At 37.6% G+C, this 15,692-nt stretch overlaps 1 protein-coding gene across 4 annotated transcripts in view; it reads left to right on the top strand.

Annotated features, from left to right (window-relative positions):
- Window positions 1-15,692, top strand: part of LOC122410660 (protein espinas-like) — a 290,979-nt gene that overhangs the window by 237,071 nt on the left and 38,216 nt on the right. The window contains exon 1 of one of the 4 annotated variants that reach the window (XM_043418994.1): window positions 8,982-12,120. The exons of the other annotated variants lie outside the window; for them this stretch is intronic. Within the exon in view, the coding sequence (XP_043274929.1) occupies window positions 11,576-12,120 (545 nt within the window). The 5' untranslated portion in view covers window positions 8,982-11,575. Of the gene's footprint in view, window positions 1-8,981; window positions 12,121-15,692 lie in introns of those variants that run through there. 4 annotated transcript variants of the gene reach the window in all.

The raw sequence follows: 15,692 nt of genomic DNA on the forward strand, positions 1-15,692 counted from the left end.
ACATGGTGGATTCATAGAGAACCAGTTGACAAACAAAATGAGACTTGTTGTAATAAAATCGATCAAAAAACGGAGATAAATCTTTGAAAAATACCCGTGAAAATGTGTCAGCGTGGAAATTTGCATTTATCAGTTGATTGTTTTGAAAAACTAGGGTTTTTAATATTTTTACATGCTAATAAGATATGCAGTAATACAAATCCACTTACAATACATTTAATCGGTACGTTAAACTTGGTCTAAAAGCATTTTCAAAATTTATTACTCATTTGACTAGCATGCAGTACAGGAGTTACCTTAAAAGTACTTCGATTGACCGTGATCAAGGTACTAAAAAAATAAAAAATATGGTTATTTTTGTAACGGTAGTAATCATGGAAATAATTTTCGGAAAAATCTGAAAAAATTCCGTTTCGTGCCCTTTAATATGAACAACAAGTGTGCAAAATTTCAGATTTCTATCATCATTATTATAGGAGGCAGATAATAATTAAATAACGAGTTTGATAAATACACGTGTTTTGTATTTAAAACTTTAACTCTTCGGTGGCACCTGTTTAAATTCTTCTAGCGCATTCAAATTTGGTATAAAAGTGACCCGAATTGCGGCCACCCTACTGTGCATAAGGTAATTTCTAAAATTTATCAAGCCAGTTTAATTAATATTCGCGCTATGCTTAGTTTTTCTCTTTACGAATCAATTTCACACACGCCACTTCATTCTCTTTATTTCCTGCAAACTTTAGTTTCTTGTTTGATCTATTGTAAAAAAAGTTGCTTTACATAACAGTATAAAGTCGAACAGTATCATTCGAAGAATTAACTGTTCGAGGCTTGACCATCAAAGAACGTGGTGACCAAATCTCGCAGGGTCTCTGCGTTCGTGAAATTTAATTGTAACCAAAATAAACTATTGGCAATTTTTGCAGGAATACTAATGGCATGTGAGGAAACTATTGAACGAATTCGCGGTTTGTTCGAGCTGAAAATACGTGCAGTCCTCGACACTGGTTCAGCCACACGTCGATAAGCTATCCGCCACTTGTCTTATTGCACTGCCATAGCTATATATAAATTTTGTACATTCTTGTTAAATTTTATATCAATCCCACTATGGATAATCATATATATACTACTGGGAACATTCCATAATGACGTCACGAATGACGAGTAACCTGGTTATTCGTCCGCTATCCGTATGTTCCATTTGCGAAAGTTAAATGATTGGAATGTTTGGTAAATCCATTCAACGGTCAACATGATATTAATCTATCAGTGTAGGCCTGTAAAAATGTACTGGAAATACGCAGCGCTCTCTGTAAGCTCGTGCGAAAGTTTAATCAATAAATGTGGAATGACACATAAAGTGATTTATCACTTGGAAGAAATCATAATGTTGTAAAAGGGTCATGCCAAATTCAAGGTAGAGTGACGGTGAGCTTTCTTTTATTCGAGCAGTATTCTAGCAAGTTTGAGTTGCTACTGGTTTTCACATAAAACAACTGTTTGGAGAGACACGTCGATAACAACCCTTCATTTTGTTCGTTTCACAAAGACGCCGTTCTGAGAAGCTCTTTCTTCTCTCTTATTCTCGTACTTTCGCATGCTCGGGTTTTCTTTCTTTCTTCTTTGAAGAAAGCGCTACGACTACAAAATTGTAACGTGTCGCACGTGGCGTTCCTATGGTAGAATGGTATAACCCCCTGGCCACATATTATATGTGCAGCACTTTGAAGTAACCTACCCGAGTACGGACAACGTGGAGAGCTCCAGGACAGGAGCGCGTTCCCAAGCTGTGATGATTTATACACGGCATCCCGTAAATCCTGATTCTCGCCTGGGCATCTTTTTCTGCAAGAGGGCCTGACCGACCATTATCGCCTACAGTATCATCTGCGTTACTGTATACCGTAACTGTATGGATCAATATATTCTGTTCTCCATATAATGGTGACTTCGTATGTTACATTGCATCGTTGATTTTTGTAAAAACATGCATACATGTTGAATTTCACCTGAGGCATTCGTACGAATAGCGTCAAATGAGAAATTTGTGTGTTTTTCATACATGGTCATTTACAGCCATATCAACTCCCGTAAGAGCATAGAGCTGATGCTCCACAATTATTAATGGGTTCTGTTCGCTTGATTTACACATTACTTATAGTGAACGTATTGAAACCCAAAATAGTCATTTAAATCTGATATTTTGGAGAGAATAATCGAGCCAAATGTGAAAACACCAACGAACACCGCCATGAAACATAACTTTCGCAAACCTCTACCCGGGCATTTACACGCGAGACATGGCTCCGGCGAAGACCTCCGTCGTAAAAATGTAATTACTTATCCTTGAAATGACTGGAGCGTTTGCGAAGATTGTGCACATTCCGCACGATGGCTACTCTTATACTAACGTGACCGAAAAGTGCGAAGGACAACATACAAGACATGTCTCCAAGTTTACAAACCAGGTGTGGTACATTATTTTGTCCATCGGCCCTAATATCGGTTTTATGAGATCGCGCATTGTTTTGACAGATTTGTGTGATCATGTGCCACATTCATAGAATTTCGATTAAAGGTTTAGAGATCGCTTGCGAAAATGATATATTCGTTTAAAATTTATTATATTTTAGCATTTGTTTAAACATAATGAAGAATTTCGAAAGAATACCTAAAAAATATTCGCTTATAAAACGAATTTTGACTCAAGTCGCCGTGACTTGCCGTGACACCACTGAACATATAAGTCTTATAGAAAATGCCCGAAAATTAAGTAGTTCCGACTTGACAACATTTGTTGCAAGTAGAGAAATAGAGCATGAAAAGAAAAACTATTATAACGAATAGTAGAGCAAGACACGGAAGCGGGTATCGAATCTGTACGTTAATACAGTTGAACCGGCATCGTCCGATGTGTATTTACCGAGATGGGTAGACCGGATTGGCTCTTGCGATGTGATCAACGTGCGTGTGAGCAAACTCACGAGAGCAAACGAAGAAGCAGCATCTTCGAGGAATGAAAAAGGAGATAGTGAAGGGAAGGAAAAAGTCACAGGAGCGAGAATATGTGGCTACGGTTGTCTGGTTCCATGATACTAAAGAAGATGGAAATATGCCGTGTGTTAGCGAGATGGTGTTTTGAGTTACAATCTCACCTTCACAGCTTTCATCTCAACTTTTACACACATTATATATATTTTTTACGAAAAATTCAATCTGCTCCTTTCAAACATGGTGTTTCGATGAAACAATTTTTTCTGAAAAAGTAACGAGTTCAAACAGAACCCGTCAATTGGGCCAAAAGCCCCAATGTGCCGTGCGTGTAATATGAACAAAAGACCGGCACATATACCAATCGACGCTGTTTTAACATGTCGCCAACCATGTCGCCAAAAGTATATTTCAAAGTTCTTGAAACGATGTTTATGCTCCTTATCTTCTTGAATCGTTACCCCAAATTATTGGATCCAATAAAGTTATCGACAGTCACACATGAGATACAAGCAATGGTCTTCTTTGACGTCTCGCTATGGAAACTTTGTCTATCTAACTGTAGCATTGAACGGTACTTGCATGTTGGTTCGTATTCTTCATTAAATATGAATCAGTCAGATCGCATCACTAGTGATGGAAAACTAAAATATTCTGTCACGACGAATGCGTATCCACACGCACTAAGAGCGCACATGTACTGTCCTGCTGAAAAGTCTTGAGAGCGAATCCTCAGCAAGTACTACTGTATAGAAGCGGCAGCGGCAGAAATACGAGTTGATGGTCCCTGATTAGAGCAACGGGCGAATATATGCTCGGCACGTCGCTGTACGATCACGTACCCCGAGCTCCATCAGGGCCCATCAGACCCAGGCCTGCAATCTGCATAATTCCCTTCTGAAACTCATCCTGTCTTGGTTCAATCCCTCTCACAGTCCTCACATGCATCGCTCGAGTCCAAGACGAGCTCTTCATGGGTCGTACCTGGGCCTCCGGGGCATATGTGTGCTCCTTCTGCTTCTACCCCCTCACATTTTTATTTCTTTTTTTGTTTTTTTTTTTTCATTATTACCTCAAGTTTAAGGCTCCTTTGCACTTTCGTCCTTCGAGTAGAAACCAAACTGTTGGATACCCGAGCATCTTGAAATTGCAAATTCAAAAACTTAGTACTTGAAATGGAAGATGCATTATTTCGTACAGTTGGAGTTTAATTATTTAAACAAACATTTTTTTGACGTGCGTATATCAAGAAGCTCTCTAAATATGTGGAATACGGGTAAAATCATTTTTGGATATTTTTACTTTTTCATCGACTGCGATTCACGATTCAATGTAGAAAATTCTGACTTTCAGAGGACTTTCAATCGAGAATGCAATAAATCATGCGATGACTCGATGTTTCTCCAGAAACCAATTCAAGAGTTCTGTACCGAAAAAAATTATTTATCAATGATCTTTTCCAGATAACACCTCAACTATGACATCCATTTCGTCAAAAGATAACTTGAGTGCAAGATGAGTGGTTTCTGTCTCAACAAAAACTCCAGTATCGAAAAGAATATCCCTTGATAAGGAAACAAACGATGTTTAGATCAATAATCGAAATTCGAATATATTTTCAACGTTTCAAAAACCAGAGAATAACTCCCGTGGTTAAAAGGTGCTGTCATCAAACGACACGGTAGTATGAAAAAGACAAAAGTGGGGTCTACTTCGTCGGAGGACGAAGGTAGCGAGGAGCAAACTACAGCAGCGGAGAAGAAATGTAGTATAGAAGCAGAAAGCATGTTTGCGGAGCTGTTAACTGAAAAGGTACAGAACTTGTGCAGGTTTTACTATATATCTCAAAATAGAGAGGAGAGTAATGAAAAGAAAGGTGAGCCATCGTTCCTACGAATCTCGATGTTGGTAAACACTTGGAAAGCTCCCTCATCGACAGCAAATATTGGATCACCATAACAAGATATTACATTTGTTTACACTACACTGAGTACTGTAAGTGCACATGTTCACTCTTTTATGGTTGCTTGTTACAATCATCACATTAGAATTAAAATATCTAACGAACAATGATGATCTAATACTATTCTGAATAAAAAAATTTCATCGTGTTTTTTACAATTATCTTAGATATCGTCTATTAATTTTCGTGATGTTATTCCTCCAAACAAACGAACTAATCAGAAATTTGAAAAACGGGACTCTGTTTCATAACTTCGTCTTTTCGGTCTGTAATCAGCATCATATTGGTACAATCATCTGCGAATGAAACGTGTTTGAGATATCTACGTGATTGTCACGATCGACGTGGCTATTACTGGAAAAGTATATTAGAAAGCAGGACATGCTTCATTTCTTGTTCATTCTCACAGATTATTCCGGTTTCTGTCGGCACAAGCAATCGAACAACATTGCGACAGAGTATAGCAACTATCTCGAGCTAATTTATCTAAGGCTCATTTAAATTCACTCTATGTCAGAATGTCTGAAATTACTTTTCGTTCTGAGGTTAATTCGGGAGATTAAAAATAACTTTTCATAACTCCCATATTCTTCCAATAATTGGGTTTCTACTCTAATAGAAAAAATCAGTATCATCGTTGGCCTATTTCAACCGCTTGCTTCATCGTACAATTTACTATAAGCTTTAATTTTTCTTGTTGACTGACCAAGTTTCACGCGCAGATTCTTTATTGTTGTACGAGAACCCATGCAAGGCGTACTTGCTGAAGTATTCTCTATAGGTGCAGCGGTTTGCTTGTCCCCTCCCGGAAACGCCCAGGAAGTCGTAATGAGTCCACTGTGGGAAAAAGTGAAGGTACGAGCACCGCGAGAGTTTTTCTCCCGAGAGGCATTTTCACATCCCTTTATAGGAACTTAAGAATATGTAGACGAAAGTGTTTCGATTGAAAGACAAGCGTTATAATGTGATGAACAACACTCATCCAAAAAGGTTAACCGAAATGTAGCATGATTTTCATAACAATCGAACAAAACTGATAAGGTGTTCCCATGCATTATTTTTTATAAAAATAAAATAAATATTTGAGTTCCCGAAAAATACAACCCATTTTTCGATAGGTTTTTCATCTCAGTATCTACTGTTCTCTTGTATTTAAGGCTTCTTAAGATGATGGATCAGTCGGTAATCACAACCGTGAGTGCATTTTTGCATCGGATTTTTGCGATCGTGCTGCGTACGATGACATTTTTATTATTTTAATCGGACGAACGATGTCAAAGAGTTTCAATTTCAAAAATTCGAGGTGTGATTACCGACTGATCCATCATCTTAAATCTATGAAATCCCTATTGATTTTATAGATTCACATGTATTATGGAGGGGATGAATATATTGTGAGGAATGTTTTCTGGCCATAGCAACCAGAAGGAGAAGAAAATAATGAAAATAATGAACAGTCGCGAAAGTCCAGATCGCACGTATGCTAAGCGATTCAAAACTCATTTATATTGCTTATTCATTTTGTTTATAAAAACAATAGTTAATGCTTATATATGGTAACTTATTTCGCGTATCATTTCTGTCCCGATAAATTATTGTTATCCTACAGATTGTTTTCACAAAAACGTATGATTGAGTATCTTCGATAGAATTTTTCGTGTAGGACGCAAATTACAAATTCGTGATAAAATGTTGAAGAGTCGCACAACAAACACGAACGCGGTAGACTAAAAACTTTTTAAGGAGGGTGGATCATGAAATTAAAATAATCAGAATTTGATCAAATTTCGTGATAACAGTCCTTGGCATCAAGTATACAAATACAATTTTTTCCAAATTTTTTCACCACATGGTTATCGAATAATTGAACGTTAAATCGAAGTTCTTATGCATGAGATGTATAACTGTATATAAACTTTATGCTTATACACGTGAACTTTAGTGTTCAATAACTCGAGAGCTATGTGGTAAAAAAATCTAAAAAAATTTATATTGCCTTATATATCTTTAAAGAATACATTTGCCAAATTTTATTATATTCTTATCATTTTGAAATTCTTCATATTTTTAACATGGTTTAGCATGGCAACATTGTATCGTCGTGATCCACCCTCCTTAAGAGTTTGAAAATAGAGATTTCATCCTGTACCCTGTACTTCAAAATGCAAGTGTCGTTATAGGTTCCACAGTTTGAACAGGTGGAAATATTCTCTCAGGCATGTTATAAATTTTCGGAATGATGAAATTATTTACTGTACAGAAATAGGTGGATTTAATTCTTTAGAAAAAAAAACGACAATTATTCCAGTTCAATGTGAGTTATGATAGCATACTATAAAAAAAAAAGTACTGTGTGGAAAAATGTATTCCAGACACATATTGTTACTATAAAGTCTCTGCGGGAATATACATGCCAACTTGTTTTAATCCATGGATTTGCAAATATTCGCACGGATTAAAACAACATCAAGTCCCAGATTTTGGGTACAAAAGTGTTAAGTGGAGAATCGCATAATCCAATATTTGTAAGAACAATGGAGTATAACAATTTTAATTATAATCTTCTCAACTTCATTATGTCAGAATTTGACATTTGCATGTGAAAAAAAAAGAGAAAGAGAGAGAGAGAGAAAATAAAAGCGATAGAACGAATAAGGTTTATCTTTTTTGTCGCATCAATTTTGGTTTGAGAAGTATTAAATTCGTAAAGAATTCTCGAAATATATCTTAGAAACTTGTTTTGTGAAACGCTTGAAGGAAACAGCTTGGCGACCGCGTGCCACCTGTCCCTTTGGCCCGTGGTCGGGATCTCCAGCACCTTTGCTATGGAAAGGATTCAAAGGCGCTTGTGCGGTCAGGGTTCGAGACCCGACTTTGCGATAAGTCATCGCCAGAGAAACTACTTTACTTTAATACTGCTTATCTCCGCACATATTCATTCGATGAACACCACAATAAAAGAAAACCAGTTATAATACTTTTTTCAGCAACTTGAATTAACTGACTGCTTTGATGAAAGAATATTAATAATTCGCGATTGGGAGGAAAACATTTTGTTATACAAAAAGACAAAATACGAATATTGGAATAAAGATTTTGTTTAAACTAAAGCAGAGCCTATGAGGCAAAGGATTGGATTGCGAATACGGAATCTCGCAGTAGATTTAAATTTTCATCGGCCAGTAGCAAGTACTAGTGGTAATTATTTCAGGATGATATCAATATTTTCGTTGGTCCCTGCTGAAGGGATTTCCTCGCGGCTTCATCACGAGGATATGAGACGTCGTAGTGGTGTGTGCCACAGCGCGTTCGCACGAGGCCATGAGCCTCCAGGCGTCGGAGGCCCTATTCCCCAACACAGTACAAGGATTAGAAACGAATATAAATATATCGAGTAGCTGGTTGGTTTGTCGGCAATTCGCACGAGCGGGAGAGGAAAGAGTCAGAAAGAAGGCGAGAACGAGACTCTGCTAAGATGCTCGGTGGGCCCGGAGCCAGGAGTTTCGGTGGGGGAAATATCAAGGAGGGAGGTGAGGGTCCTCAACATTAAGCCTCATGCCGATGGTGTTACTTCGCCTTTTGCTACGTTCTTTCGATCCTTGAAAAGGGACGAAGAGAGGGACGCGGGTGGGCGTAAACGTACACCTGTGTCAGTGCGTGTACACCCTTCCTTCACACACGAGACGTAAACGCTCTCACCACACAAACTCAATACAGACATAAATGGCTCAGCTTGTGATCAGAACCTTACGGTTATCTTGCTCACTCCAGTTCTACGTTAATGTTTCCATCGCGATGCTGGTACAGGGGCCAATCCTGAAGGAGAAAGAAAAAGACTACGGACGCGCACCGAGATCGAGAGAGAGGGAGATGAGCGAGAGGAGGGGGACGAGAATGAGAGAGACACAGACTGAGTGAGAAAGACACTTCCCTCGCTCATGGAGAGTCTGAATCCCCCACCTTCTTGGTTCTGAAGGAAAGACGGGGCACGCCGCTCAGTGCCCTCGCGGCTTCAGGACGTCCCGTCCACGCCGATCTTGTCTTCTCGATCATATCACCGTCTTCATGACGAAGACATTCCTCATCGTGCATACAGTGAACGTACCGAAACTTCATGTACTTACTATAACTGAACGAAACATCAAACAATCGTTTCTTCGATTTCGATTCCACTGTTATTGCAGATTTTCAAACGAATTATTCTTTATGTGAATTTACGGCGTTTATTAGAATTAATGATAAAGTGAAAAAGGTCTTGACCGAAAGAACCCAAGTATTCATTTAGCGTCGATACTTCTAACTACTGTTTCAACAATTATAAAAAGTGAAAATTAGTGAAATGCAAACGAATGCTACAGTCGATCCCGAACAACACCCTACGTCATCTCGTGAACTGCTTCATTGGAATAAGGCATTTGAACTTGACAAAAACTGGTTACGCTAAATTGGAAAAAATGAAAGCTGAGCTATGAAAAAAAGCAACGTTCTAGCTTCGGTTCATTGATTTTTTTTTTATCAACAAAAAGATAAGAGAAGTGAAAAGAAAATAAAAAATAGATAAATGTGATACGCCTCATAGAACATATTCAGCAATACCAACTCGCTCGACGAATGATTGTATACTTTTTTTCATTCCTTACGCTGAGTGCATATGACGCGCATACGCGTGGGGTAAATTTTTTCAAGTACTGCCAAGCGGTTAGCTGCACAGTTGTATAACCGTTTTACAAACAAGCAATCGAAACTGTAGAAAGCACTAGATAGAACGGCGGGAAGGATATTCTTTTCTATTTGCATGCAATGCGTGAAAATGAAAAAAATAACGACGGTGCAGGAATCAAGAAGACAAAAGTAAAATAAAGCCATCAATTCTTTAGAATACATTAAAAGCATCCCAGTCGTGTTTGAAATAAATCCACAATCTCTTCAGGCTACAAGTGCTCCGTCTCTTCCGGTATATTTCATTTAATGTTATGGTCATGAAACCCGCGATACCATTACCTCATTTACTCTTTGGTGAATTATTTGAATTTTATAGTAAAGTACTCACTCATATAGCCTACTCAAAAATGTTACGAGAAAGCACGCAGATATGCTGATGACTAAATCCGAATGACTTTGATTAAATCGTCTTTCGTCGTATTCAACGAGTAAAACGTTGTGTGTCACGATCCGTAAGTGTTTAGTTTTGAAAGGATTTCTGGAGGTTCAAGGGGGAAGGAGTAGTTTCTCCGGCCAAAAGAAGATAGCAGTAAAAGTGAAGCGATAAGTTGCAGTGAAAAGGATTGCAGTACTGGCGGAGTAAATGATGGAAACGCCTTAATTTTCTCCAATGATGACGGTTTGAAGAATCGTCTTTAATAACTGGCCCTCGTGATACATGATGCCCCAGGATGTTACGACGTTGTGGTGTAAAAAACAACCTGTTAAAAAAAACGTTATCGTGTGCCGAAGAGGACGACAACGAGTTGTTAAGCCTTTAGGATTCCCAGATACAAGCCTCAACCTATTAAAACGTTAATCTCGCGGACTTCTCGCACTACCGGTTATACTTACAGATCAAGCATCACCTCGCGTCTCGCTCCCCTTTCACCACTGCTCGATGCTGCTTTAAACTGCCACTCTTTCTCGCATTTCTTGCTTACATGCGGGTTGAAATGAGAACACAGGCAACGAGCATTTCGCTATCCTTATTGGCTCAGGAAAACGCATGCTAATCTGGCCTGGTATTCCTTCATGGTATGCTAAAATTGAAAGAGTACATAAGTATAAATAAGAGAGCATAATATAATCGAGGTAGCCGTGCAAGGAATACAGGGTGGCCTCAAAGAAAGCGTGCAACAACGTTGGCAATCATCTCGCGATGAGTGGCATCGATATGATACAAACCAGCGAACGACCAGCGAAACAACCGAAATAAGAGCAAGATTAAAGTCACGGAGAGTAGAGCAAGGATCTTTCCTCAATTATAGTTTCTACTATGCTTTCGGTTGAGATCGAATAAAGGGGTGAAACACAACCGAGAAGATGAAAATAAAGATTATGAAAATATCCAGCACGGTTCATTAAAGATTGGCAAGAACTTCATTTACTACGGATCGTAGAAGCTTCCATTCCGATGGAATGTAATTTCTAGCCCCGAATTAGTTTATCTCGAATCACTCCTCAAATTTTTAACCGCGTGCTCATAGCCAATGAAGTGATAAACCTTATTGGGCCCTATGATCGAACGATCAAGTGCCCGCTATTACTTGTTCTATTGGACCAGAACTGAAAATGAACAGACTTAAACCTATTCAGCAGTGAAGAACTGTATCGAATATAGGATAACGAGACATTTTGTATTCCGAAATTCTCACTGAAACTCAAATCGGAAATATAAAATTATTAATTTCATGGAATGAACTCGATAAGATTTTACAATCGTGAAGTAGGTTCCATGAATGGTAATTGGTGGCAAAGTTCTGTTGCTAAGCCTTTTGCAAAAAACTAACCAAAACAAGAAGTTGGTTGCTCTTTCGAATAAAAAGAAAGCCCTTCCACGAGGATGCTGCTCGATAGATCTCCAAAGGTCAAAGCAAAAAGAGGAATATCAACAAATGGTAGCTCGATAATATGTCGAGTCTTGCTAGAAGAAGAAACACCGCGATCTTCGGATCTCGAAGATGGTGGCAGGGTGGTTGTTGGGCCACCAGAGCTCATCAAGAAGCCTACTTGCGCAAATTGTACTCGAGAAAAAACATCGAAGGAGCGGGACAAGGCATTTCCAGTATTGGATCTGATACTACAGCAATCTCAGAGTTTCACGATCATTGTGAAACAACCGTATCGTGGGCATCGGCTCATAACGTGGATCAGGTCGACGGAGTAAGCCATTATCTCGATGATTTCCTGAAAAACCGTCAAATCAATGAGGACGATGATTCTGAATGTACTACAACGGATATCGGACGTTCCATTTTGCCAACCGTAGTGTCACGACCAAATCCTACGGAAAAGTGCGTTGAATTTCTAACCGGTGCGCGTTCTTGTGTACATTTTGGTGACAATAGAGTTATTCCGAGTGAACAAGTCAAAGGTTCACATTCACCCTGCCACATCGAGGTTACCGAACAAAATCTTGATAGAATTTTACATTCCAATTATCAAGATGTTTCATCGTAAGTAACGATAAGGCTTTCGAATATAGATCGATACAACTATCTTGTCCTTAAATGACGTTAGTGCTGTTTACGGAAAAGGCGTAAAAAAAAAGAATTGAAAAGATTCCAAGCAATCTAGGGCTCGATTTAAATTAAAAACAATAGTTCTATTTCTAAACTGTGAGGTGGTGTAGACCACCTCCAAATTTTTTATAAATCATCACCGAGATAAAGAAAGAAATCATGGTTCGTACTCTAGCTGTAGAGAATATCATATGCGTTTCCATTTTGACCCGCATAGCAATTTATAATGATGACAATCAAGAATGTATAGCATGTTGCACTTTTCACTGCTTGTTGATCTCGATCTGCGATGCTGCGTTTTTGTTTTTTGCTCGTATCCTTTCTTTTTTATTTCTATCCATAGTTGAATCGATTAAGGTGGTTCCTCCACGAGACAGTTAAATTAGGAAATTATTTAAATTTGGCATACGTATTGTTTAACATATGAACAACACCTCTATAAAATTTTAACAAGTTTCACCATCCCGAACCCGCGATATATGTAATTGAAGTTGACTCAATTAACATGTAACATATGAACCATGCATAGGCAAACAGCACATTATTAATTCTACTGCTAGTACTAAAATTAGGAAGTTTATAAAAAACGAGAAGGAGCTAGAGCAGGATATCACAGATATTGTGAAAAAAATTCAAGGTGATTGACCATCTAGTTTGACAGATATAGTCTCGAGAAGTACGAAGGTTTAGGTTGCATACGATATATTTTGCAAGCGAACAAACAAATGTCGTCTGTATAGGCAACCTTTTCTGTGTTTTGAAGCGTAACCCAGATAATTCCGTCAAAAAATTTACTCGCGATGTCAGATCAAAAATACTTTTAGAATAAATTTTACGAAAGCAAATGATATTTGTACTATATCTGCTGGCACCGAGTGCGTATATAGGGTCTTTACAAAGTTAATGATTACGATCCGAACGAATTATCAACCCTTTTAATATGCAGACGGTACATAACTTTTGGTTGGGGCTGTCGCAGGGGATCAACCTTAACATGAGAAAAAAGGGATATCTCACTTATAGGCAAAATAAATGAGGTTTTCTTTTGACAAAAATTGTAGCGATTAACCACCGATACCATCACACGCGGAATAGCCCCCAGAAGCTAACTGCACAAAATCGTACTCAAGTTTCCCATTTTTTTTATTTCTAACAATTCAGTGAAAAAAATCGCATTTTATTGTTTTTTTGCTGTATAAAATGAAAATGAATGGAGCAATGGAAATAGTTCAGAAACCCAATCGGTTAATTATTGCAGAAGAGAACGCAAAAAAAAAACAGAAAAAAGCGTTTTTTCAGAAATTCGTAACGTAGCTACTTTTTGAGTTGTAGCACAGTCTCTCTCTTTCTTTTCTATATTAACCTCATCTACTTTTGTTACTGTTCGCTAGCGCGTAGCAATTTTCATTAATTTTTACACATATTTGTATCTCATTTATTTCTATTGCTCAATTTGGCTGATACTCGAAATTCTCTCTTACAATTCGGCAAAAATATTCAGGACGCAATTAGATGAATTTTTTAAAAAACTCGCAATTCCTCCGTCAAACACGAGAATTTTATGCATCGTATCGTGGCCGAAACGGCAAGTAGGAGCATCAGGGTCAAATTTTTTGAGACATAGAAAATTTCCACGTCACAATTTCTAGACCATGTCCTAGCAAGAAACGAATTCAATTATTCTTCCTGCTTAAATACGAACAATTATTTTAAACTTTGAAATGCGTCCACATTGGCCTCTCAGTTCTCCAGTGCAAAAATCTATGCAAAAGCCTTTTTCGTTCAGTCTTATTATTCATTTACTATGGTCAATATTCTGGTTACGTTTTAAAATTTGGCAATGGACTGAATCAGAACTAGCAAATGTATTATTCGATACTATTCAAATTATGTCGCTATTCAGAAGTAACACTACCTATGAATTTCTTCCTTGAACCCGCGATTAACTAATCAATCATCATACCTAAGTCAGTTTCAAATAGCCGAATTTGAAAAAGTTATCTCAATAAGATCTCTTGGTACAAGTATAGTAGGGTTAGTCTAAAAAATCGATTATTTTTTTTTTTTTAGTCCTACAACAAAACTAGTTGCTAGGCACCTTTAGAAAGTACTTACCAAATATGAGCTCATAATATTCATGGGAAGATCCTCCTCATCATAGTTTTCCATTTTCACCTCGGCCTCATATAAAAATGATCATATCTTATCATTATTATCAAAATATTAATATTAAATCAACATTCTAAATAATTATGAGAGCAAATTTACGAAAAGAAAATATTGATAAAGAAAATTTTTATGAATATTTTCAAAATTCACGAATTAAAAGGATAAATTAAAAATAGATATTAAAATACTATTAGAATAATTATGCATTGGGATTTGAATACGAATATCTTATTAGATATTCGTGTCATAGCGGTCATAGCAATTGATTAAACGTAAGAGATCTTTCTTTTAGGGCGTTCAATTTCCTACAGAAGTATATCGCACTCATTTGATAATAATTATTTTTCAGTAAGTTACAAAGTCAATAAAAAAATTATTTATAAATTCTCCAACATTTGACCTTGAATATCTTTTAAGGTTAGATTATGAAAACGGTACAAGAAACCTTTTTTATAGAGCATTCAATTTCCTCCTAAGAGACATGATAAGATTGGCTTAGCAATCGATTAATGATGAGATTTGGCCATTTTTATATATGTAGCTAAGGTGAACGTAGAAAACTATCATGAGGAGGATTTTTCCATTAATATTAAGAACTCATATGTGATGAGTTTATTCGAGAGGTGCCTAGCAACTAGTTTTACTGTGTCGAGCCCAAAAAAAATTTTTGATTATTTTTACCCACCCTAATGTGTACGGTTTCTGAGGGTACCCAGATAAGAGACTCTCTGCGCTTAAATTGCGGAAGCATGACTCGGCCCTACTGACTCCCGCTCCTAGAGAGGCAACTCTTGGTACTTATTATTAGCCCGAGAAGACCCGCCGGAGGTTGATGTACTTTCTATTTCCAAGCGCGCGTGGGACCTTCGAATGTGGGCCGTATACGCACGTCGCAGTAACAACGGGGTCCCCTCTCTATTTACTCCGATCACGTCTTCGAGAAGCCTACCTTGGCTTGATTCTCCCTTGTATTTTCACAAAAACACATCCAAACTCTAAATCCATAGCATTGCAGGTCTTTTTGCAGTCACTCTTATATAACACCCATTATGAACTGAAAAATTAGAAGCAATTGTCTCATTGCGAATGAACGTAAGGTTTGTCGTTTATACGACGAAATTCCTTTCTTCGTATTTTATTTATTTTTTTTTATTCCGAAATTCAAATCGGAAAAAGCAATATAACAAAACATAATGCAAAAAATGTATTGGATATCAATAAAATCCGAAATTCGTGAGGATCGAGGCCGCTAATTACGATTTTCAAATTTGAATTTGGAAATTCGAAATGGCGAATCAAATTTCGTGGACTACAATTTCAATTCCATTAGAAATCAA

This window comes from Venturia canescens, chromosome 1 (assembly GCF_019457755.1).
Source record: "Venturia canescens isolate UGA chromosome 1, ASM1945775v1, whole genome shotgun sequence".
In the NCBI taxonomy this organism is placed as follows: domain Eukaryota; kingdom Metazoa; phylum Arthropoda; class Insecta; order Hymenoptera; family Ichneumonidae; genus Venturia; species Venturia canescens.